This window comes from Bombina bombina, chromosome 2 (assembly GCF_027579735.1).
Source record: "Bombina bombina isolate aBomBom1 chromosome 2, aBomBom1.pri, whole genome shotgun sequence".
NCBI lineage: Eukaryota > Metazoa > Chordata > Amphibia > Anura > Bombinatoridae > Bombina > Bombina bombina.
In genome coordinates, this window is record NC_069500.1 from 1,309,371,560 (window position 1) to 1,309,398,935 (window position 27,376).

General features: G+C 35.0%; 1 protein-coding gene across 4 annotated transcripts in view; it reads right to left on the reverse strand.

The window, feature by feature from the left end:
* Positions 1-27,376, reverse strand: part of JAKMIP1 (janus kinase and microtubule interacting protein 1) — a 441,501-nt gene that overhangs the window by 63,352 nt on the left and 350,773 nt on the right. For 3 of the 4 annotated variants that reach the window (XM_053704152.1, XM_053704150.1, XM_053704151.1), the window contains 5 exons: positions 24,244-24,345; positions 21,570-21,623; positions 17,134-17,199; positions 3,415-3,483; positions 217-294 (listed from right to left, as the gene is read on the reverse strand). In XM_053704152.1, the coding sequence (XP_053560127.1) occupies positions 217-294; positions 3,415-3,483; positions 17,134-17,199; positions 21,570-21,623; positions 24,244-24,345 (369 nt within the window). The remainder of the gene's footprint in view (positions 1-216; positions 295-3,414; positions 3,484-17,133; positions 17,200-21,569; positions 21,624-24,243; positions 24,346-27,376) is intronic. The other variant, XM_053704153.1, reaches the window with a different exon arrangement.

Sequence of the window (27,376 nt, forward strand, 5' to 3'; positions counted from 1 at the left end):
TATATTTGCAATGAGTTGAAGTAGCCTTATACAACATTTACAAATAGTTTGTAATTAGCAGATATGACCATGTGAATCACAGCATTCAGCAAAATATAGTTTATGATGCTGTAACTGTAAATCATATGGACTAAGAACAATAAAAACAATAACATTTCAACAGATTGTATAGCAGAAAATATATGTCTGCTCTGTACCAAAGATTTAAATGCCTACCATGTGTGCTTGATCAAGTGCTTGCTTCCTATAGTCCAGCTCCTCTTCCAGATAGCCTTTTTGTTTGCTGAAAAGTTCCTATCAATGGTAAAAAGGGCATACAAATATATATATAATATGCAGCAGATAAACAGCTCCCAATTTTCATTAATTCAGGGAAAATTCTATTATCTCTCAGAGGGTTAAAATTAGTAAAGTTGGTAAAGATTTCTTGCATCACAGTAGGCTCAGGCAGGTCACCCACAGATTACACTGGAAATCCGCTGCCCTGTTGCTGCTTATAGCACAAATGTTTAGGCAAATAGGTAATAGGAAATCCCATTTACAATCTGTTTCCTAAGGACAGTAGGCTCTTGTCCTGAAGATCCAATAAGATCTCAAATTGCTTATCAGTCAATTCCCTACTATGGGCTAAATTACAAGTGGAGCTCTAAATTAGTGCGCTCCCGCAAACAGGCAGCGCAATAATTAACCAGCCACTACAAGTGGCTAGCAATTAGCTATCCGAAAATTAACCAGAGATTAGATCTCTGGTGAATTTTCTAAAAGTGCCCCAAATGCCCCCCCCCAAAAAAATCTAGCATTTTTTATTAATGGGAAAAAAAACTGCACTAGGCAGTTTTGGGGCTTTAAAGTTGGTGGGAGTGGGGTGTTAGAAAAAAAACGGCATTGAAAAGTGCCTTTACATTGCGGTCTATTGAAACTGTGTGTTCCCATATACCGCAATATAAATATATATGTATATGATTATGATTACATACATATATATTTATGTGTTAATATGTGTATATACACATATTAACCCATAAAGATATACAGTATGTATATAATCATATACATATTGATTAAAAAATGCTGCCCATTGCTGTGCTACTTATCTCCTTTGCAGCGCAAGGTTCTGATGCCATCTGTGAAGGCATCAGAACGATGCTCCCATAGGAAGTAATGTATTCACATTAAGATTAAACTTGTAATACCAGGACATATTATCGTGCACCCACTGCACCGGTATTACAAATTGGAGCGCTAAAATCGCTTGCATGTATTCCTTACTACAGTTGCAGACCTGATCAATCCTGACTCAAGTTTAGCTTAGTTTCTTATCTCAGGATGCTGACTTGGTATATTCCTAACCACAATTATAGGCAAGTCCTATCTTCTGATCTCATGTTGTTGACTAGGTATACTCCTGACTGCTATTACAGGCAAGTCCTATCTTCTGATCTCATGTTGTTGACTAGGTATACTCCTGACTGCTATTACAGGCAAGTCCTATCTTCTGATCTCATGTTGTTGACTAGGTATACTCCTGACTGCTATTACAGCAAGTCCTATATTCTGATCTTAAACGGCCTTCTTCCTAAACCTTATCTTGCCTTGATCCACTGGCCTTTCATAATTTAAGGGTTCATCAATCATCTGCTAATATGTAACAGCTACCATAAGTCCAAAGGTTCTACTAGTTGTTGAAGATGAATTAGTGAAGGCTAAAATGCACCCTTACTTTATATCTACACACAGGTTCCAGTCAAGACTCCACATCAACAAGCATTATTATTATTATTATTATTATTATTGAGAGAGTCAACCTTCAAGGTTTTATTAGTAATTACTATACATGATGAAAGGGTTAAATAAACTAAATGAATAAAGGGGAACGTTTCCTTGTATTTTTTTATATACACTATATGAATCCCTTCAGTACTGATATGCTATGCTAGAGCTGTTTAAGTTGCTGCCTCTCAATGCAGTTACAAATAAATTTAAATATATTTAATTTCACAAAATATTGTCTATTTTTACACTTACCAAGTTCTATTTATTTTGATTCCCGTATTTTTTATTTTTATTCAGAGGAACATGAATCTATGAGCCCTGGCATCCACCACACAACAAAACAAAGCTAGCCGTTTAGGACAAGTTATTATTACTACTAAGATGCTCAATTGACAGCTTTAAGGATATGAAACCTATTATTTCAACGTTCGGACTTCACTCTAAAGGCTTCATAAAAATGTCCAGATCCCCCAAACTAAAACCAATACTTGTCATTGTTATAATATTTACTTGCAACAGGACATAAATAGGAACACTCATTTGAAAGATAAGGACCCCCCCCATCTGATGATGTTTGTTTATGTATTGTTTGAGGCCACAAAGGGGATACCCCACCCCCTGTTCCGTATGTCTGTGGTGTTTTCTTTTGCCATACACTTTTTCTCTTTACAAATAGAGGTCATTTTCCCACTGCAGTGCTTATTTTCAGATGGTATGGTCTCTTCTAAACCCAGAACACCATAACAGTCACATAGTAGACAGGTAACTGCAATTTCTATGGCAATCACAAGCACCAAAAAAGAGACATGAGACTCTTCATACTAGGGGGGTGTGGTTGTGTTTTTTGCCATATTTATGGTAATCACTAATGACAGGGGTATGAGATCCCTTATTGGAAACAGGGTTTCATAGTCCACTGTGCTTTATATGGGGATAAGGTCACTAAAAGTGCCACCTCACCAGATACTGCACGGGTGTGTACTTGGGGTAAGTGATCATCATTACCAGGATGATCACCTGAATTTAGAAAGAGGTGTGACCCCCTAATGAAAATGCTCTCATTCACATGAGGGGTCTCATACACCTCTAATTATATCTGCGGAAAAGACAGGAACTCTGTAACAGCCTTACTCCTCACAACTAGAAAATCCCTGGCTTCTAGATGGTTAGAAGATTACTTTTTTAAAGGTGATCATCTGCACCATAGGGGGACTAGTGACCACTTATTAGAAAGAGGGCATTTTCACTCCTGCTGCAAGTTATAACAATTATTAAGGCAATCAACTGCTTCTTGCAAAAGCCTCAAACCCTCCCCCCCTTAAAAGAGCAGTCTCCCCTCTTTCAAATGCGGTGTGTTGTACATGTGGGCTGAGATGTCATCTTTTTCTGTATTTCCTCCCACACTTTAACTAACATGGAAGCTCCTGCTACTGCAGGGTGTTTATTTGTCCTTGTGACTTCATGACACATAGGTCCCTATCATCTGGCTCAGAATGCAGAACCCTAGGTGGATTACACATAATTGTCCTTTGCACTCAGGGGGTTAATAGGACTAAGTAAGTATTGATGACAACATAAAGTGAGGAAAAAATGGAGAACAAAGACAAAGCTTGTAATACATCGTTGTATTGTTGCACATACCTTCTCATTTTCCAAGTCAATCATTTTCTGTGTCAGGGCAGCTTCTGTTACCTCAATTTGTTTTAACCACTACAAGACAAGCACCAACAAAATACACATAATATTATAAAACAAATTTAAACATTTGAAAGGTAGATCAGATTCAACAATGCATACAAAATAAATAAAACAAAACTACCAGAAAAAAATAAAAATGTTTGTCCTATCCCAAGATTCTTGCTGCAATATACAAACAAGTGCACTAATCAATAAATTCAGCAACCCTTAAACAAACACACCACACTATTAAACAGTATGTGGTATCAGCATTGGTTCACTAATAACTATTTCACAACAGCACCTTTAAAATGTATTTTATTGTTAAAGTGCTCTTATAGAATTGATATATTAAACTGAATAGATTAGTTAATGATCTCTATGCCAGAGTAAGACCCTTGGTGGGTCTGAAATGCACCTAAGGGTTAACACCCAGGAGTTTGGAATACATTTGTGTGAGTAGCGTGTTGCAATTGTAAGGGAAGGACTGTATCTTGCACCTGTCATATTGTCTTGAGGATAACTGCCCCTTTTTCTTGCTTCCTGTTCTCGAGAATTTCCCACCCTCCCATCCAGTACTTTGGGAAGTGCTTGGTGGCGTATCGGCATTGTGTTGGCAGCTTTCTTAGGGTTGTGGTTATTCAGTCTCGGCAGGGGTATATTAACTTAAATAAAAGCTCTTATTTCAGAGCTAGATTATCTATCTGCCTTACAGTGCTGGTTGCCCTACTAAGTTGAAATCTATGCACACTAGCCAGGCAGTCAGTAATGGCCCTGGGAGCTAGCAGAAAGGGAGCAGAGTGATCGCCCAGAGAGTTGGTATGGTGACGCCCTCTAGTTGGTGGCCAAAGAGGGCCAAAGAGGTCTCCTAAGTATCTAATTCTCTGATATTTGGAGGTGCACTGGATACTTATGCAAAACTAGGGAATTGGTAATAACGGGATTATCTATCTTTTAAAACAAATATTCTGGTGTAGACTGTCCCTTTAAGTAAGTTCTGTGAAATCTCATGAGATCACAGCAAAGACAAAGCATTACCTCAGCACTGTTGATGACATATGTTGAAAATAAACAATGCTGATTGGCTATTTTTTTTTTCAACTTGCAGTTGGACAGCAGATGAAGTATATCTGTTTAAAAATCACTTTCTCTCGTGAGCGGAAGAAATTTTGAGGTAAAATATCTTCCTTTTTTACTTAGAGATGTTCAGGTGATATTTGTTTGTCATCTTTTTACAGTTATGATGTATTACTTTCAAGTGATTTAGCATATGGGTATTATGTCCCTTTAAACACATAATTAAACACATGGTTATATGAAAGCAATAGTGCAATAATAAAATTGCATATTATAATAATAATAATTATATTATAATAATAATAAACATATTAGAGCCTTTCCTTTATGCACTGTAATAGCCCCTTTAATCCAGGTAAGAGCATCAAGCTCCTCATTACCTCCCTCTCAAGTGCATAATTCACATAGGAAGACTACCTTTACAGTAAGTACCATAATCAACAAACAAGGGTTACATTATTAACCCTTTAGCATCTGTATAGCAGGAAACCACAAAACACCCTAGTTTATATCGATGTGATATTACCTCAATATGTTAACCGGCTGTCTTAGGGATGCTGAGAACAATATATGCAGATATATAGATGATTTGTTTTGTTTCACAAGTGGGTGGCATTTTATGAAGTGACTATTTATGTTCTTATCTTTGCTGCCATGGTGATTGTGAACAAAAGGTTAATAGGCTCAGAAATGCTCCAATAAACCTGGATTTTGTGTATGTTCTGTGAATTCCAGTCCAAGAACATGAACAGTCTAATGTGTTAAGTCCCTGCTAAACAAAGCCTCAATATATACACGGGGAAAATGACACGTTGCAAATTGTACAACACTATTGAGCTGCCTGGCTTCATCACCTCTTGTCTCCTACCCTCCTTGGTATTATATATCACATATCATGGCTTCCCCTTACCTGACCTCGCACTGCTAAACTTCAGTATAACAAAAGACCACAAATAAAGAAGACTACAGAAAAAATAAAAAAAAATATACTGTAAGCATAAGCAATGAGACTGCCTCTCTATGGTGGGAGTACTGCACTGTACACAATATTCATAAACTATATACAGACTGAATTAAACAAGGGTTAAGCTTAAAGGGACACTAAACCCACATTTTTTTTCTTTCATGATTTAGAAAGAGCAAGCAATTTTTTTTAAACAACTTTCCAATGTACTTCTATTATCTAATTTGCTTCATTCTCTTAATATCCTTTGTTGAAAATCATATCTAAATAGGCTCAGTAGCTGGTGAGTGGTGGCTGCACATAGATGCCTCGTGTGATTGGCTCACCAATGTGTCTAACTATTTCTTCGACAAAGGATATCTGAAGAATGATGCAAATTAAATAATATAAGTAAAATGGAATGTTATTTAAAATTGTATTCTCTATTTGAATCATAAAAGAAAAATGTTGGGTTTCATGTCAATTAAAAGACATATGAAACCCAAAATATGTCTTTCATGTTTCAGATAGAACATACAATTTTAAACAACTTTCCAATGTACTTCAATTAGCAAATTTGCTGCATTTCATTGGTATTATTTGTTGAAAAAGCAGCAATGCACTACAGAAAGCTAGCTGAACACATTGGGTGAACCAATGACAAGAGGCATATATGTGCAGCAAGTAATCAGAGGCTAGCTCCCAGTAGCAGATTGCTGCTCCTACCTAGGTATTATTTTCAACAAAGGATACCAAGGGAACAAAGCAAATTAGATGATAGAAGTAAATTGGAAAGTTGTTTAAAATGGTATGCTGTATCTCAATACGACATTCACTAGGGGTTTCCCCTCATCCTTCCTCAATCCACCCAATCTTTGGTCTTTTAACAGCTCTCCCAGACTCCCATCCAAATTGGTGGGCGGACCAGGGACTCAATGTGGTTGTGGACTTGTTTATTAATGAAAAATGCATGACCATAGCTTCCTTTCAGAAACGTTTTCCCCAACAGCCGTTACTACACTTTGAGTTTTTCAGACTAAAAAGCTTTTTGAGAGCATGGGGGTTCCCTAACAGACCACTTAGGCAAGCAACTAGCTGGGAAAAGAGATGGTCTCTGAACACACGTGTCCCAGAGATGTTTTCCCTTGCTTATATAGCTATCTTACAACCACCCATTTTTTGTAAAAACGATTTACATTATGCGATGGGAAAAATCCCTAAGATTTGAGGTCTCAGAAGATGTGTGTACTAAAGCAGTGATGATCACTAAGAAAGCCATTCATAATGTTTCATACTTAGAATTGTATTTTAAGATTCTCACTCAATGGCACTTGACGCCCCTTAGATTGTTCCAGATATCTCACTCACATTCTCCAATGTGCTGGAAAGGGTGTGGAAGATTGGGGACACCCATACATATATGGTGGGAGTGGCCAAAAATCTGAAGACTTTGGACCAAGGCTTTGCTCTATAGCAGAACATTTTGAATCACCTGAGGAGATAACCCCCAGATGTGATTATTTCATATATTTTCCAAATAATCTTGCAGATTATGTACTTAATATGTGCATATATACATTTACGGCAGTTAAACTAGCTATTGCCAGGACATAGTGTCAAACGGCAGGCCCTAGGTGGACCCAAGTACTAAAAATTATATCCCATATTGAGTCTATGGAAAGCCCTATATTTGCTGCCAACAATAACATCAATCTCCACTGTATGAGCTGGGAACTATGGAGACAGAGCCAGGAGGGAGAATTGAACTGAACCAAATTCAATCTAATCTAACCTAATTGTATCTAGCCTATTATAACCTTACTACTTGAAAAATCTTATTGATTGGCCTAACTGTAAGGGGAATTACTACATTAGTACTTTACCTAAATAAACTATACTATACGATCATTATTAGCCACAAAGAATTACCAACAGACTATCAAACTACACCTTTTCCCGAGGCAGGAGGCATAGCTAAACCCTTCCGTCCCGTACCCCCTTTTTCTTTTCTTTTTTTTATCCTTGTACACCATTACCCTTATGACATCAGGAGAGTCAATGTTATTTGTTCTTATTTTATTTTTACTCCAACAATGGCGGCACTAGTTTTCATTCCAGTTTATAATGTTTTATTGTTCTTAATGCATATAATAGTGATAAATAATCTAGGTTATTTCTCTGCATATGTAACACAATAGTAATAATCATTATGGCTTTCTATCGCAGTAATGTGGACGCTGAGTATGTAAACGTATACTTTGTATTATGTGTTTATACTCTTATGAGACTGGGCTGTGCCCTAGTCATTGGTGTCATACGCATTGCAGATTGTTATTATAAAATCTCAATAAAAATCTATTAAAAAAAATGGTATGCTGTATCTGAAAATCTTTGGGTTTCATGTTTCTTTAAAAGGCAGAGACAGGAAGCAAAAAAACCTGACTGTGAAAAACAGGACAATTGGCATCTATGTAAATGTATGTGATTCTCATATACTTAAAGGGACATTAATCACTTAATACATGCTAGATAGAATGATGCATTCAAAGAAAAGATTAGTCTGAGTATAAAATGTAGATGTATTTTTTAAAGTTTCATTAGTTGTTTAAAAAGTGACAAAATAAGTGTAAAGTTTTAGTGTCTATAAAACACTGGGAGCTGCCATGTTGTAACTTGTGTTACCTTCTCTGCTGTGGCCAATTAGGGTCAGTTATAAATAGGTCACTAGAGTGTGCAGCCAATGGTTGTGCTGGATTTAACAGTGCTCTGCACTTCCATTTCTAACAGGAACTGAAAAGTTCATAATTTCAGGATGGAATTACAGGCAAAGAGGACAAAATAAATAATGAAAGTATATTGCAGAGTTGTTTTATTATATACAATTTATCATTCTGTATTTCCATCTCAAAGTGTTTAATGTCCCTTTAAGAACCATTTACTGAATTCTCTCTGTAGGGCTCTGTATTCTGCTGAACAACTGAAGAGAAAGGAAAACCACAGAAAGGATATCAAAGTTATTAAAAAAAAGTCCACCCAATTAAAGAGAATAATACAATAATTAGAATACAAACCGGCCAATATGTTTATTTTTCTGAAATCTTCTAAAGCATAGACACAGCTCTCTTCTATAGTTTAATTAATTTAAACAGACATTTAATAAAGTGAACTGCCTGTGCTGGGACTGGTGCTCAACCTATCTTGATCTGTAGCCTATGGTTACTAAACAGCCCTTTTCAAACAAATATCTCAAAAACTAATTTCTCACTTCAAGATTTCTACTTTTGTAATGATTATACCAAATTTTAAACAAAAAAGGCATTATATTTAGCTGGAGATTCCAATATCTAAATACTTCAGATTCAAAATGGCTGAATGAATGTTAACATATGGAATGATAGATTTTTTTTGGTTTAAATATTTTTAATGGGTTAATTAACTTTTGCAATAATACACAATATAGTACATATAACAGTCTTATATATTTCTAGAGTACAATAAAGTACTAAAAAGGAACCCACATTTTCTAATTAAGTGTGCATATAAAAGAAAAATAATACAAAAAAGAGGGGGAAGGGGAATGGGAAGGATAAGAATTTTATATATTTATATATACAGTATATATACGTATATATATATATATATATATATATATATATATATACATACAGTATATATATATATATATATATATATATATATATATATATATATATATATATATATATATATATATATATATATACACACCGGTATATATACATACATATACATATATACAGTTGTATGCAAATGTTTAGGCACCCCTGACAATTTCCATGATTTTCATTTATAAATAATTGGGTGTTTGGATCAGCAATTTCATTTTGATCTATCAAATAACTGAAGGACACATTAATATTTCAGTAGTGAAATGAGGTTTATTGGATTAACAGAAAATGTGCAATATGCATCAAAACAAAATTAGACAGGTGCATAAATTTGGGCACCCTTGTCATTTTGTTGATTTTAATACCTGTAACTACCTAGCATTGATTAATTGGAACACACAATTGGTTTGGTGAGCCCATTAAGCCTTAAACTTCATAGACAGGTGCATTCAATCATGAGAAAATGTATTTTAAGGTGGCCAATTGCAAGTTGTTGTTCTCTTTGACTCTCCTCTGAAGAGTGGCAACATGGGGGCCTCAAAACAACTCTTAAATGACCTGAAAACAAAGATTGTTCAACATTATGGTTTAGGGGAAGGCTACAAAAAGCTATTGCAGAGATTTAAGTTGTCAGCGTCCACTGTGAGGAACATAGTGAGGAAATTTAAGACCACAGGCACAGTTCTTGTTAAGGCCAGAAGTGGCAGGCCGGGTAAAATATCGGAAAGGCAAAGGATGGTGAGAACAGCCCACAGACCACCTCCAAAGACCTACAACATCATCTTGCTGCAGATGGTGTCACTGTGCATCGCTAAACAATTCAGCGTACTTTGCACAAGGAGAAGCTGTATGGGAGAGTGATGCGGAAGAAGCCTTTTCTGCACACACGCCACAAACATAGTCACTTGATGTATGCAAACACACATTTGGACAAGCCAGCTTCATTTTTAAAGAAGGTGCTGTGAACTGATGAAACAAAGATTGAGTATTTTGGTCATAACAAGAGGCGTTATGCATGGCGGCAAAAGAACACAGCGTTCCAAGACAAACACTTGCTACCCACAGTAAAATTTGGTGGATGTTCCATCATGCTGTGGGGCTGTGTGGCCAGTGCCAGTACTGGGAATCTTGTTAAAGTTGAGGGTTGCATAGATTCCACTCAATATCAGCAGATACTTGAGAATAATGTTAAGGAATCAGTCACCAAGTTGAAGTTATGCCGGGGCTGGATATTTCAACAAGACAACTACCCAAAACACTGCTCAAAATCTACTCTGGCATTTATGCATAGGAACAAGTATGATGTTCTGGAATGGCCATCCCAGTTCCCAGACCTGAATATCATTGAAAGTCTGTGGGGTGATTTAAAGCGAGCTGTCCATGCTCAGCAACCATGAAACCTAACTGAACTGGAGATGTTTTGCAAGGAGGAATGGTCAAAAATACCTTCATCCAGAATCCAGACACTCATTAAGGGCTATAGGACGCGCTTAGAGGCTGTTATTTCTGCTAAAGGAGGCTCTACTAAATATTGATGCAATAGTTCTGTTGGAGTGCCCAAATTTATGCACCTGTCTAATTTCGTTTTAATGCATATTGCACATTTTCTGTTAATCCAATAAACCTCATTTCACTACTGAAATATTACTGTGTCCTTAATTTATTTGATATATCAAAATGAAATTGCTGATCCAAACACCCAATTATTTATAAATGAAAATCATGTAAATTGTCATGGGTGCCTAAACTTTTGCATACAATTGTATGTATATATATATATATATATATATATATATATATATATATATATATACACAGTATATATATTAAAAGAAATAGAACAGCACTCCTGAGATAGAACAAAAGCTAGAAAAACTTCCATGCCTGTTCATTTTTATTGCAACTCAGGCCTCATCAGTAAGGTGCAGTTGTATCTCTCTAAGGGCATGTGTGCACGGAATCCACGTCTGGTTTCCCCATTACTCTTAGGGAGACCCAAGAGTAATTTCCATAAATATTAAAAGAGATAGAACAAAAGCTATAATAACTTCCATGCCTGTTCATTTTTATTGCACGTTCTTTTAGCACACTATGCCCTTTCACAGAGAAAAAATATCCTGTAGCATATCAGTCTGACCCTGCCCAATGACAGTCCAGTGCAGAAATACCAGGAAATTCTCTCTGCACAAGAGTAACAACAACCCCAGATGATCGTTTCAGCCTTCTGTGGGCCTCGTCAGTGAGGTGCAGTTGCATCTCTCTAAGGGCAAGTGTGCACGGAGTCCACGTCTGGTTTCCCCATTACTCCTAGGGAGACCCAAGAGTATTTTGCTCAAATATAAGAAGAGAGAGAACAGCACTCCTGAGATAAAACAAAAGCTAGAATAACTTCCATGCCTGTTCATTTTTATTGCATTCTTTTAGCACACTATGCCCTTTCACAAAGAAAAAATATATTTTGTCTGGGGTTGTTGTTTCTCTTGTTCAGAGAGGAATTGCCTGCTATTTCGGCGCTGGACTGTCATTGGGCAGGGTCAGACTGATAAGCTACATGATATTTTTTCTCTGTAAAAGGGCATAGGCCCCTAGTTATCAATGTCTGTCGGACCTGATCTGACACTGCGGATCAGGTCCGACAGACATCGCTGAATACGGCGAGAAATACGCCAATGGGCCGCCAGCAGGGGGGTGTCAATCAACCCGATCGTACCCGATCGGGTTGATTTCCGGCGATGTCTGTCCACCTGCTCAGAGCAGGCGGACAGGTTATGGAGCAGCGGTCTTTGTGACCGCTGCTTCATAACTGGTGTTTCTGGCGAGTCTGCAGGCTCGCAAGAAACACGGGGCATCAAGCTCCATACGGAGCTTGATACATATGCCCCATAGTGTGCTAAAAGAACGTGCACCCTGAGTTGCAATAAAAATGAACAGGCATGGAAGTTATTCTAGATTTTGTTCTATCTCAGGAGTTATGTTCTCTCTCTTCTGATATTTGAGCAAAATACTCTTGGGTCTCCCTAGGAGTAATGGGGAAACCAGACATGGACTGCGTGCACACATTCCCTTAGAGAGATACAACTGCGCCTCACTGACGAGGCTCACAGAAGGCCGAAACGATCGTCTGGGGTTGTTGTTTCTCTTGTTCAGAGAGGAATTGCGTGGTATTTCTGCGCTGGACTGTCATTGGGCAAGATCAGACTGATATGCTACAGGATATTTTTTCTCTGTGAAAGGGCATAGTGTGCTAAAAACGTGCACCCTGAGTTGCAATAAAAATGAACGGGCATGGAAGTTATTCTAGCTTTTGTTCTATCTCAGGAGTGTTGTTCTCTCTCTTCTAATATTTTTGCAAATCACTCTTGGGTCTCCCTAAGAGTAATGGAGGAAACCAGACGTGGACTCCGTGCACACATGCCCTTAGAGAGATACAACTGCACCTCACTGACGAGGCCCACAGAAGGCCGAAACGATCGTCTGGAGTTGTTGTTACTCTTTTTTTTCTCTGTGAAAGGGCATAGTGTGCAAAAAGAACGTGCACCCTGAGTTGCAATAAAAAGGAACAGGTATGGAAGTTATTCAAGCTTTTGTTCTATCTCTTTTAATATTTATGCAAATTACATACATACACACACACACATATATACTGTATATATATATATATATATATATATATATATATATATATATATATATAAAAACACAGATCTAATTTATCTTACCATTATTATTTTTGAGAATAGTGAAATATGATAATTTGCATGCCTAAAATTAATGACCTACTTGTTTTTACGTGAATTGTTTTAAGCACAAACAACACGCCTGAATATTGCCAGTAAATGACATGCAATAAGTAACATTTTATATTGTTAATATAGTAAAATAAAGAGGCCATCATGACATGTCTAATCTGGAGTGAATAGAAGAACATTAAGAATCTCAGATAGCATATTGTGTAAAGGTGACCTCCCTTCACATTCTGAATGGACTAAACAAATTTATTTGATTTTGTTTAACAGACATTAGCAAAGCTGTCAGGTCTTAAGAGAATTAAGTAAGTCCAATTACCTCCCATTCACATCTCTAAGGGAAGTCAGATGACATTGTAGCTAAGCAACCAGCAAGCAAACATAATTTAGCATGGGAGATGTGTACTTTGTGTAGAAAAATGCTCAAAGCATTTAGTTTCTAAACAGAAATATTGACAGCAGTATCACAAAGGCAGCTGAATTAATACACCATAATACTCCCACTTTAAAAAAAAGTCTTATTTTAGTGAGAGAAAAAAACCTGTGGTTCCTTTGTACTAAACAAAAATGCAAACTTAATTTTGTAATGTCCTTTTTGCACCACTTACTGTGAAACTCTTGAGCAACAGAGAACTTCTGGTCCTAAGGAAACAGCTGGAGCACCGATCACAATCCTTCCAACTATTGCCTGTGTTCAGCTCAGCAGCTGTAGTGTTTGTAGTTCCCTGAGTGGGACTTTACCTATGTCTTAACCCATTTTTGCAGGTTAAAATCAGATAGTTGCATAGTATGCAGCACAAAATGCTCCAAGTGTGTCAAGTATTCTAGGACAATGCTCTTTCTCAGATTTGTTATATAATGCTCAGCCAATAAGAGTTACATCGATATAATAAAAAACTAGACCTATATCCAGTTAATATAGACTCTAATTAGCTGCATTAAAATATCCCTTTGAAAAGAGATTTGTACATGAAAACCTCAAAACATTAAAATATTATTTATTTATTTATTTAAAAAAAAGAAAAAATTTATCCTAACATTTCGTGCACAAACATACACTTACTTCTAATTTCCAAACCAGTATAAACAGCATTAATTTCCTTTCATCATAATATTTTTTAGCGCTAAGCTGACTGCTAGAAAATATTTTGATCTATATTTAGGTTATCAGGAACATTTCAAGTTGTTGTTGTGGAATCTATTCATTACTTGCTCATATTTGTGTGTGTGGCACAGCTACACGGACTTAATTTGACCCTTCTTATGCCAACCTGTTTTTAGGTTAGAAGCCGCTCTTCCTCATTGTTGCCGATACTAACAATTATTTTTTTTTAAAATAATTATTATTGAAGTGTTGCATGAAATACAATAGTATCGATATTGTACATCAATTGTAGAAATACAATGCACATAGTTGTATTATATTATTTTTAATATATTATATTTTGGTGACATTATTTTTTATCTACATATTAAAATATTAAAATATTTTCAAGCAAAAAGAACGTAGCAAAACAAGTCATAAAAAACAATAGTTCTAGTGAATGAATGGAATCCTATATGCAGTTATTTCAAGGCAAACAGTTGTTTGGAGTCAAATTAAGACAGAATGGGTTCTTAAAACCTTTTTTTTTATCTTACCATATTATGGATGACAAAATAAAGATAATTTGCTTTCTTGGAGATCCTCTAACAAATGAATGTTAAAAACAAGCATGCAGCAATATTTAGATATTCACTAAATTAGGCACTTGAGTTTCTGTAGCTATTTAAATTGTATTGAATTATTTTTTACATACAGTTGTTCGCAAAATACTAAAAGTACATATCTATCTTTACTTTATTAATATTGAGAATTGCATTTGCATAATTCAGTTTTGGAGTGCCTGTGTATCTATGCTTCAGAACATGTAATCTGAGTAAATTAACTTTTTAAGCATTTGGGCTCAGAGAAACTGTGTTGAACAACTTTAAATTTTATCTATTACAGCATATGGAAAAACCAATCAGTACTGGTAGATGTAGTTTTGAATAATTTGGATTTTGGAATATTTGCATCTATAAAATGGGAGAGTTTGGAGATGGTCTTGGAACCACATCTAAACAACAATATAATGTAATTTAGGCAATATTTACATGTAATTATATAGCTTATACATCTAACCTAAAGGTAGGTTTATATTATTTTTAACACTTTTGTATACATAATACACTCAGAAGTACAGTGCTGTAATCAGAAAGGTAATATTCGTTGTTTTAAATAAATAGACTATTTGCATTTTAGACACAAAAAAAAAAATAATCAAAGACACAGGCAGAAAATATTGTGACTTACAGGAGGGGAAAATAGTAGTTTTTAATAATTGTATTTTTAAAAAATATTAATAAAAAAAATTGGATTTCATAATAAGTTTGGATTTTGGAATTCCAGATTTGGGGATTTGTACCTGTATTTATTGGGCAATATGTATAAGAGAGTCTTCTCAAACTCCTGTTACAGGCATAATACAGTATTTAATATATAATATAATGAACTCATGTTTATATATGCATAGTGTATCAGCCATTAATCTCTATAGGGTCAACAATCATAATTGCATCAAATTATTTATCTATATCAATAATGATAGATATATATATATATATATATATATATATATACACACACACAGAAAGAAATGCACTCACAGGAACGAACAACCAGCTCAATACCATTGTTAGCCTGTTCTATGGCGATTTACCACCTGGGTGCAACTTCTTTTAGCCCAGCAATGCTTTTCACAGAGTAGAACTTTCCTGTAGTATATATCAGTCTGGTCCCGCGCCGAAATACCAGGCAATTCCTCTCTGAACAAGGAACACAGCAACCCCAGACGATCGTTTCGGCCTTCATTGGGCCTCGTCAGTGAGGTGTAGCAGTATTCCTCTAAGCACACTGAGCAAGGAGTCCACGTCTGGTTGCCCCTTTTTTCCCATAGGGAGACTAAATACACACAGAGAGAAATGCACTCACAGGAACGAACAACCAGCTCAATACCATTGTTAGCCTGTTCTATGGCGATTTACCACCTGGGTGCAACTTCTTTTAGCCCAGCAATGCTTTTCACAGAGTAGAACTTTCCTGTAGTATATCAGTCTGGTCCCGCCTATTACGGTCAGTCCAGCGCCGAAATACCAGGCAATTCCTCTTTGAACAAGGAACACAGCAACCCCAGATGATCGTTTCGGCCTTCATTGGGCCTCGTCAGTGAGGTGTAGCAGTATTCCTCTAAGCACACTCTCCCTATGGGAAAAAGGGGCAACCAGACGTGGACTCCTTGCTCAGTGTGCTTAGAGGAATACTGCTATACCTCACTGACGAGGCCCAATGAAGGCCGAAACGATCGTCTGGGGTTGCTTTGTTCCTTGTTCAGAGAGGAATTGCCTGGTATTTCGGTGCTGGACTGACCGTAATAGGCGGGATCAGACTGATATACTACAGGAAAGTTCTACTCTGTGAAAAGCATTGCTGGGCTAAAAGAAGTTGCACCCAGGTGGTAAATCGCCATTGAACAGGCTAACAATGGTATTGAGCTGGTTGTTCGTTCCTGTGAGCGCATTTCTCTCTGTGTGTATTTAGTCTCCCTATGGGAAAAAGGGGCAACCAGACGTGGACTCCTTGCTCAGTGTGCTTAGAGGAATACTGCTACACCTCACTGACGAGGCCCAATGAAGGCCGAAACGATCGTCTGGGGTTGCTTTGTTCCTTGTTCAGAGAGGAATTGCCTGGTATTTTGGCGCTGGACTGACCGTAATAGGCGGGATCAGACTGATATACTACAGGAAAGTTCTACTCTGTGAAAAGCATTGCTGGACTAAAAGAAGTTGCACCCAGGTGGTAAATCGCCATAGAACAGGCTAACAATGGTATTGAGCTGGTTGTTCGTTCCTGTGAGTGCATTTCTCTCTGTGTGTATATATATATATATATATATATATATATATATATATATATATATATATATATATATATATATAGTGTATATATATATATATATATATATATATATATATATATAATCTCCATATACTCTAATCGTGATTTTCTGTGGAAAACAATTTGATAGATTTTTTCTAAAGGATTGTGACCAATCCTTATATTGCAAAATATATACATACAAAATAAATGCTTTAAACTGTATTTTTTAATAACTTTCCTAGCAATAGTTTTGTTTTGTTTTGTTTTGTTTTGTTTAAACAGTAAATGAGTGGTAGTATTTAGACATTGTACCTTTTCACAAAGCGATAGAACTGTTCCAGCTTGAATAACCGCAACCTGCTCTTCATTTCTCAGATTCTGAAAGAAAGTAACATAAGTGAAAAGTATCAAATAAAAGCAGCATTTGTGTCAATAAATCATTTTTCAGATTTTTTACTTTAAAGTGAATGTCAATTTTGATGATAAAGTGCCCGGTTTTAAAAACCGGGCACTTTAATTCATCAAAATTTACATTTCACTTGTGTTGTGAAAAAATACTTACCTTTAAAACTTGACAGCCGCTCCAGCTTCTCCCGGTCGTTGCAAGCCATTTCTGACGTCAGAAATGATGGATCGGTCATCCTCCAATCACGGCTTCCCCCCCGGGGGAATCAGTGTCTGATTCAACGCCGTGATTGGAGGAAGCCTGATTAGACCCAGGAAGAGGATTTGCGACCAGCGGAGGAAGCTTGAGCGGCTGTCAAGATTAAAAGGTAAGTTTTTTTTCACAACAGTAGTGAAATGTAAATTTTGATGAATTAAAGTGCTCCTGTTTTTAATCGAATTTTTTAAAAATGGGCACTTTAGCATCAAAATTTACATTCACTTTAACATCTATTACTTCTTGCAATCCATTATGTATATGTTGAAACAAAGATATTAAAAAAAGTTTGCTTAGATTCTGATATCAGGCAGCAATTAAAGGGTCAGTAAAGTCATAATTAGACATTTATGATTTAGACAGAGCATACAATTTTAAACAACTTTCCAATTTACTTCTATTATTTAATTAGCTTACTTCTCTTGTTATCCTTTGCTGAAAGGTTTATCTAGGTAAGCTCGGGAGCAGCAAAGAACCTAGGTTCTAGCTGCTGATTGGTGGCTGCGTATATATATATATATATATATATATATATATATATATATATATATATATATATATATACAGATCGTCATTGGCTCACCCATTAGAAAGTATTTAGAGTGAAAGGAAATATTGCTAAAGGTACTGAGATGTGATTATCAAATGATGATGTATTTGTTAATGTGTGATTATTTAAAGCTATTGTTTTTTTCTTTTACATGTTTAATTCATAGAAAAGCAATAACGTTTTATATTGTACTAGGCGATAAGCCTGCCCAGAGGGCAGTCTATGTTTAAAAAATACAACCCCCCAAGCTACAGTTACAAAAAATAAAAAAGTAAAAATACAGAAAAAAATAAACAAAGCTATCTAAAATAATAAAATTAAACCTAAACAAATACCCCTATAAAAGTAAAAATACCCCCTAATCTAATACTAAATTACCAATAGCCCTTAAAAGGGCATTTTGTAGGACATTGCCCTAAGTTAAACAGCTCTTTTACCACTAAAAAATACTAAGTCCCCCCTAACAGTAAAAGCCCCCAGTCCACCAAACCCCGTAAAATAAAAAAAAACTAACCCTAAAAAAACTAAAACCACCCATTGCCCCTAAAGGGGCATTTGTATTGGCATTGCCCTTAAAAGGGCATTCAGCTCTTTTTCAAGCCCCCAAAAAACCCTAATCTTAAAAAAAAGAACACCCCAAAAATGAAAAGAAAAAAGCCTAAACCTAAGCCCCAAATAGGTACTCACTGTTTCTGAAGTCCAGCGGGGAAGGTCTTCTTCCAGACGGATCCATCATCTTCTATCTTCATCCGGAGTGAAGGTGCGGAGCTGTGTTCCCAATGCCTGGATCGTCAGCGGTGGTCCTCGGCGGCATGGAGGCTCCTCTATATCCAATGTCCGTTGTTGACTGAATATTGAATGCAAGGTACCGCAATCAATTTGGGGTACCTTGCATTCTCAATGGCTGAAATTTTGAAACAGCCGAGGATCGCCACATCTGGGAACAGCGCTCCGCACCTCCGCTCCACGCCACCTTCACTGTGGATGAAGATGATGGACCCGTCTGGAAGAAGACCTTCTCCGCCGGACTTCAGGAACCGTGAGTATCTATTTGGGGCTTAATGTTGGAGTTTTTTTTATTTTTTGGAGTTTTTTTTTTTTTTTTAGATTAGGTTTGTTTGGGCAATTTAAAAAAAAAGAATGCCCTTTTAAGGGCAGTGAAAAAGATCTGAATGCCCTTTTAAGGGCAATACCCATACAAATGCCCCTTTAGGGGCAATGGGTAGTTTAGGTTTTTTAGTGTGTTTTTTTATTTTGGGGGGCTAGGTGGGTGGGGGGTTTTAATGTTAGAGGGGGACTTCGTATTTTTTTAAGGAAAAGAGCTGTTTAACTTGTTACAAAAAGAGCTGTTTAACTTGTTGCAATACCTTACAAAAAGCCCTTTTAAGGGCTATTGGTAGTTTATTCTTGGATAAGGGGGTGTTTTTATTTTGGGCGGCTTTTTTATTTTCATAGGGATTAGGTTTATTTTTTTTATTTTGGATAATGTGGTTTATTATTTTCTGTAATGCTAGCCTTTTTTAGTTTGAGTAATTTTGGATTAAGTTAATGTAATCTTATTTTTATTTTTTAAAGTAATGTAGTATTTTATTATTTTATGTAATTAAGGGGTTAATTTAGGGGGTGTTAGGTTAAGGGGCTTAGTCATTAACTTAGTTATTTGCATTGTGGGGGTTGGCGGTGTAGGAGTTATTAGGTAAATTAGTTTATTGCGTTGGTGGTGGATGGCGATAGGGGTTAATAAATTATTTAATTTGTGATGTTAGGGTTGGTGGATTTAGGGGTTAATAATTTTATTAGTTAGTTGTTTTTTTTCTTAATACTTTGTACTGGCGGTTAGATTTTGTTTAATACTTATTGCGGGCGGTTATTTATTTATTTTTAATACTTATTGCAGGCATTTAGTTGTTTTTTTTGTAATACTTATTGCGGGCGGTTAGTTTTTGTTTTTTTTACTACTTATTGCGGGCAGTTAGTTTTTAAAAAAAATAAAAATACTTATTGCGGGCGGTTAGGTTTTTTTGTAATGCTTTGTTTGCCTTCGCTGCATCCCGGTGGATTCCGAAAATGGCAGGGTGGTGAAAGAATCCACCTTGCGCGCGCAGCCAACATTCTTTTGGCTGCCTTGCGCTGCCAACATTCCTTTGAGGATGCATGCACAACTGCCGACAGACGCGTTACAAATGCGATTATAGTAAAGATAATAACAGAGTCAGAGATAATACAATGTTAATTTAATTTTATTGCTTTGATTTAAAAACATACTTTGAACATACTAAATTGTTAACAAATATTATTCATGTAACTTGTTGAAGAGAACCAGTGTTACTATATAATTTTTTGACATAACGATGTCAATTCTCAATAACACATAAGAAGCATATAATCTAAGCACTCACTTATTATCACAATCTCTATATATTGCAAGTGCGAGCATAGATTACTCCTTGAAAATCTACATTTTAAATAGTCATATTAAGACATAAAATCAATTAAAAAGAATAGGATACCACTGGATGTTAGCACTAGTGTTTACATAGTATTACACCTTTAAAGTCAGTGCAGTGTATAATCAAAATTACCTTGATTGTTCCATTGCATAACTGAATACAAAACATCCCTATGATGGCAATTAGAAATACGATTTAACCGGTTTCACAGTGAAATATTGTGCAATTATTAAAACTGGTTGGGTCTGAGTGCTACACTATCATAAAAATATATTTCCAGAAAGCAATTGCCAACATATCACTTAAGCCACCAAGACACCAGTGGTATCGGTACTATCGATATGCATTCGAATAGCAGTTTTATTTGAAGCCACTTATGTCACTCACACATATTTCAGGACTTCATTTAGAACAATGCTAACGTTTATATCCTGATTGTGACAAATAACGATAATAATTGTTTATTTTTCTGTAATAACAGTCAAAAATATTTTTAAATGAGCAGAGCCTGTTGTGTTCTCCTATTTATTTGCTGTTGTAAATGTTCCTCATAATGTATCTGTGCATTTCGCAATTACAAAAAGATTTCCACATATATGAATATTGATGACACTAGTTTGAATTCCTGAGCTATTTTCTAGCAAATGAAATGCAATTTATTTAACAATCTCTTATTAATAACAAAGTTTTTATTTTAAATATATATATTTTGTATTTAGGTCATTGAATTAAAATTCAGCTATTACTTTGTTTTTGAGAAAATAGCTTTAGTACAGCATGTCATAAGAACCCCTATTTTGCACATAACTCATAACAAATATATATATATTTTTATAAATCTGCTCTGGATAGAGAGAAATAATTAATTTTGTATTCTATTTTGCAGAGTGCAAAGGAAGTATTTTCTTATACCCAAAAAGATCCGAAGGAGTATGGTAAAATCAAGCAACTACAATAACATTTTTTTGGATTTAAAGGGATAACAAGTACCAAAAAAAAAAAAGAAGCTTTTTGATCATTCGAATATAATGTCTCAACCATAACAGCAAATAGTCAGATGAAAATAAAAGAAACACTGGATATTTACCCCATTATCCCCAAGGATATCTAACTTCTTCATGAGTTCTGAAATATCCACATCCTGGAAAAGATTAGCCAAATAATTAATATATATATAATTTTCATGCACACAAACAAAACAAAAATACCCCTGATGGGAATGATGTTGAGGTCCGGGATAAATTTCATTAAAGCTGAAAGTCAATTTAGAGATGATGTAAAACACATGATGATGATGAAGACATTTCAGGTATTAATACAATGAAACTAAATTATAATGATCCCCACTGAGACCTGCAATCAATCAAACCAGTAAACATCTATCTCACAATCACTAAATATCTTCATTATTTACATACACACAAACTGATTATAATAAAACACAGTAGTAAATGCATAAATATTGTGACATTCAATTGCAAAACAAAAACAAAAATGATGAAACCAGAACCAAATAATGTCTTCCTTATCCTATTTAATTTAGTGGCTTTTAAAGTAAAATTTAAAATTGTAATACTTTAATCACAAATATTAAAGAAATTTGTTATTTCCAGCATTTTGAAGACACCTGGCTTGTTTTAGTAAAGCATTTGGAAATTACAATGATACTTAAGCACATTTGATTTGTGAATAGGAAGAACAGATTTCTATATAAAATGACAGTTGTAATTCAATATGACTACAATATAAGTATCAAATTAAATTAGTCACAGCAAATGCCTAGTCATTTCCAAATATATTGTTATTCAAATCTCACATTAAAAACTAATTTCAGTGATAAAATATATTGTTTTCTTATATATGACTATTACTAAATGGCTTAAAGGGACACTAAACCCATTTTTTTTTTCTTTCTTGATTCAGATAGAGCATGCAATTTTAAGCAACTTTCTAATTTACTCCTATTATCAATTTTTCTTTGTTCTCTTGCTATATTTATTTAAAAAGCAGCAATGTAATGCATAGGCGACAGACCATTTTTGGTTGAGAACCTGGGTTATGCTTGCTTATTGGTGGGTAAATGTCAGCCTCCAATAAGCAAGCGCTATCAATGGTGCTGAACCTAAAATGGACGGGCTGCTAAGTTTTACATCCCTGCTTTTAAAATAAAGATAGCAAGAGAACGAAGAAAAAAATGTTAATAGGAGTAAATTAGAAAGTTGCTTAAAATTTCATGTTCTATCTGAATCATGAAAGAAAAAAATTTGGGTTCAGTGTCCCTTTAAATTTTGTGGAAACTGTAACTTGCAAGATAATATTACTGCTGGCAGTGAATTTTGCTAAAGCAGAAATGTATAATGTTTAAAGGGACAGTAATTTATACATTCATGATTTAGACAGAGCATACAATTTTTAAACAACTTTCCACTTGGATTCTATAATTTAATTTGCTTCTTTTGTTATCCTTTGCTGAAAGGTTTATCTTACTTAGGTTCTAGCTGCTGATTGGTGGCTGCATGTATATATACCGATTGTCATTGGCTCGCCCATGTGTTCAGTTAGAAAACATTAGTGCATTGCTGCTACTTAAGCAAATGATACCAAGAGAATGAAGCAAATTTGATAATAGAAATAAACTGGAAAGTTTTTTAAAATTGTACGTTCTACCTAAATCACAAAATTTTTGGGTTTCATGTCTCTTTAATTTTGTTTGAATGTTTCTTCCACCGTGATTTCTGCAGCAGGCAAAGCTACCGCTCAAGGAGAATAAAGTGATTTTCCAGAAAGCCGTTAATTGTCAATATTTAAAAATATACACTGATCAACCTTATAGCTTCAGAGTTCACTCAGATGGATTTCATAGATTCAGAATGTGGATATGACAGTTTTAAAAACATATTGCAAAAGACAGAATCCTACCTAGTTACTGATGCACAAACATTATGAATATTTTTTTATACAATTAAAGGGACATAAAACAGTTTGAGATCTGTGTATATCCTAAAAGGGCTAATTAATTAAAAATAGTTTGCATATAAAAATTGTTGCAAAATCGCTGGCGAGTATTTTAAAATAATTTTCAAAAATAAGTAAAATCAATTACATAGCTAAGCTGCCTGGATAAGACACCTTCCTTATCAGTGTTTAGACACAAGCATTGTATTTTAACTGAGTTCACAGCTTCTAGGCCTGCACCAACAGATAATCCCTATACAACCATAGATATAGATACAGCCATAAAAGGAATTGTGTGGCGGGAGTTAGAACTGTACAATTCAGAAACTTAAAAGAAAGGGTTAATGGCAAGGCACTGCAGTATAAATTTGCAGGTAAAGTAATTAATGTACATATTCTATTTTGTCTCTATCCCAACTTGTTTTATGTCTCTTTAAGTACAATCTTAATCAAAAGGGACATTAAAGAAAGAAAAAAAAAACATATATAAATTTTGTACATTTTATGGGTCAAAATAATTACACAGATAATAAGCTAATGCCAAACTTTTTTCTAACATGTATTTAGTAAATCTAGATTTACAAATGAATGAGATGTTGTTTGTCAATAGGAAGAAAATGAGGTTGCTGGGCCTGTGTTTCATAATAGATGATTTATAGATATTAGCAACGTAAACATACATATTTAGTAGTGTTTACAATATGAGGATGACCAGGTGTAATGGTTAGAATATTTTAAAAAGAAGGGTTAATGGCGATGAAACAAATAAAAAACCCATGATGAAATCTTAGTAAAACTGCATCTACCTTAATTCCTTCATGGTGACAGAAAAGTTGTAGGGCACTTCCATTATTTTCAGGAAAGCTGGCTATATGGAGGTTAAAAGCTGGAGACCTTCGTTCTCTCTCCTGAGGAAAAATGTGTTATTTTACATTTTATCCTAGTAAAGTGTGTAGTAAAAAGGAAAAAGCCCTTACAAAACAAACTGTGTACACAGACATACAGATTTATTCTTTAACTGTAGCTGTCTATAGGGGGGGTTTCAAGGCCCTGAATCCACACAATAATTAATTATACGATCATTCCACACTATTATAAAACACAAAACCTACACATATACCTTTTATCATTGAATATATTTTTAGAATAGCTGTTAAATGTAAACATGAGCTGTACTTCTATATACAAATTGGATTTGTATACCTTTTTTTTTTTTACTGTAATTGATTGTTCTTTTCTTTGATATAGCATTTGTGACTGGTTTTCCCTTCCCAGCACACCAAAGAGCAGCTCAAAATTGCTACATTAGACTCAAACCTTATTAAAGAAGGATGAGACTTGAAGGTAAAATGGCAATAAATCATAAAAGTTAAAGGGACAGTCTACACTAGAATTTGCATTGTTTTAAAAGATAGATAATCCCTTTATTACGCTTTCCCCAGTATTGCACACCCAACACGGTTATATAAATATGCTTTTTACCTATGTGATTACCTTGTATCTCAGCATCTTCTGACAGCTCACTGATCACATGACTTAATTTATGATCTATTGACTTGCAATTTAGCCAATTAGTGCTGTGTTTTGCTGACTCTTAAATAACTCCCCGAGTTTGAGCACAATGCTATCTATATGACCCACATGAACTAGCAGTCTCCTGTGGTGAAACACAAATAAAAAAGCATGTGATAAGAGGCTGTCTGTAGTGGCTTAGAAACAGGCAGACATTTACAGGTTTAAAGGTTATAAAGTTTATTAATATAACAATGTTGGTTGTGCAAAGCTGGAGAATGGTTAATAAAAGCACTATCTAGCTTTTTAAATAATAAAAATTTTGGTGTAGACTGTCCCTTTAATAACAAATAAAAACAGGTATGTTAGTTATGTGTCTCACTGTTCTAGTCAGAAGCAAAATATAATTTGCTGATAAGGAGCACTATCTAATCATTTCACACACAAAATATATACAGTAAATATATATAAAACACAAAACGTTAAAGATAAATATTTTAAAAATAATGTTTTCCATTTGTAAAATCTTATTAAGAATGAGGAGAGAAACAAGAAATGCTAATAGTAGTATATAAATAGTGATATCTGCTGAAAAAAACGTAATATTAGATTTCAGCAGTGTATATAATGTATTGCAATAATCAAGTTATGAGATAAAATGTGATAATAAAGATCAAAAGGTAGAAATACGTCCGGCTAATAAAATGACTTCACAGCTTTTTTTAGATTTGAAGTGGTGCCATATTATATTACAGTATTATATATTATTGATTCAACATAAGTTTCATGCCTAATTGGAAAAATTTAACTTTTAAAATCTTTCCCTTTTAGCAACCACAAAGGTCAGATTTGCTATGCTGAAAGTGAGTGAAAGTAATGCCAATAAACTATAGCAGATGACGTGCTACAGTAAGGTAAATTTGTTAGAACTTCAGTTCATGAATAAATGTGAGAAAGATAGTTGGGTAAGGAAAAAAAAAATAATTTTCTCTTGTTGTATTCTGACAGTATATGAATTAAGTGAATTAAAGGGACAGTCAAGTCCAAAAAAAACTTTCATTTTTCAAATAGGGCATGTAATTTTAACCACTTAAGGATAAAGCAATTTTTCAATTTCTTTCCCTTAAGGACCAGGGCTATTTTTACATTTCTGCGGTGTTTGTGTTTAGCTGTAATTTTCCTCTTACTCATTTACTGTACCCACACATATTATATACCGTTTTTCTCACCATTAAATAGACTTTCTAAAGATACCATTATTTTCATCATATCTTATAATTTCTATAAAAATTTTTTTATAAAATATGAGGAAAAATTGGAAAAAAACACACTTTTTCTAACTTTGACCCCCAAAATCTGTTACACGTCTACAACCACCAAAAAACACCCATTCTAAATAGTTTCTAAATTTTGTCCTGAGTTTAGAAATACCCAATGTTTACATGTTCTGTGCAAGTTATAGGGCAATAAGTACAAGTAGCACTTTTCTATTTCCAAACCACTTTTTTTCAAAATTAGCGCTAGTTACATTGGGACACTGATATATTTCAGGAATCCCTGAATATCCCTTGACATGTAAATATTTCTTTTTAGAAGACATCCCAAAGTATTGATCTAGGCCCATTTTGGTATATTTCATGCCACCATTTCACCGCCAAATAAGATCAAATAAAAAAAATTGTTCACTTTTTCACAATTTTTTTCACAAACTTTAGGTTTCTCACTGAAATTATTTGCAAACAACTTGTGCAATTATGGCATAAATGGTTGTAAACGCTTCTCTGGGATCCCCTTTGTTTAGAAATAGCAGACATATATGGCTTTGGCGTTGCTTTTTGGTAATTAGAAGGCCGCTAAATGCCACTGCGCACCACACGTGAATTATGCCCAGCTGTGAAGGGGTTAATTAGGGAGCATGTAGGGAGCTTCTAGGGTTAATTTTAGCTTTAGTGTAGTGTAGTAGACAACCCCAAGAATTGATCTAGGCCCATCTTGGTATATTTCATGCCACCATTTCACCGCCAAATGCGATCAAATGAAAAAAAAAAGTTACACTTTTCACAATTTTAGGCTTCTCACTGAAATTATTTACAAACAGCTTGTGCAATTATGGCACAAATGGTTGTAAAAGCTTCTCTGGGATCCCCTTTGATCTAGGCCCATTTTGGTATATTTCATGCCACCATTTCACCGCCAAATAAGATCAAATAAAAAAAATTGTTCACTTTTTCACAATTTTTTTCACAAACTTTAGGTTTCTCACTGAAATTATTTGCAAACAACTTGTGCAATTATGGCATAAATGGTTGTAAACGCTTCTCTGGGATCCCCTTTGTTCAGAAATAGCAGACATATATGGCTTTGGCGTTGTTTCTTGGTAATTAGAAGGCCGCTAAATGCAGCTGCGCACCACACGTGTATTAAGCC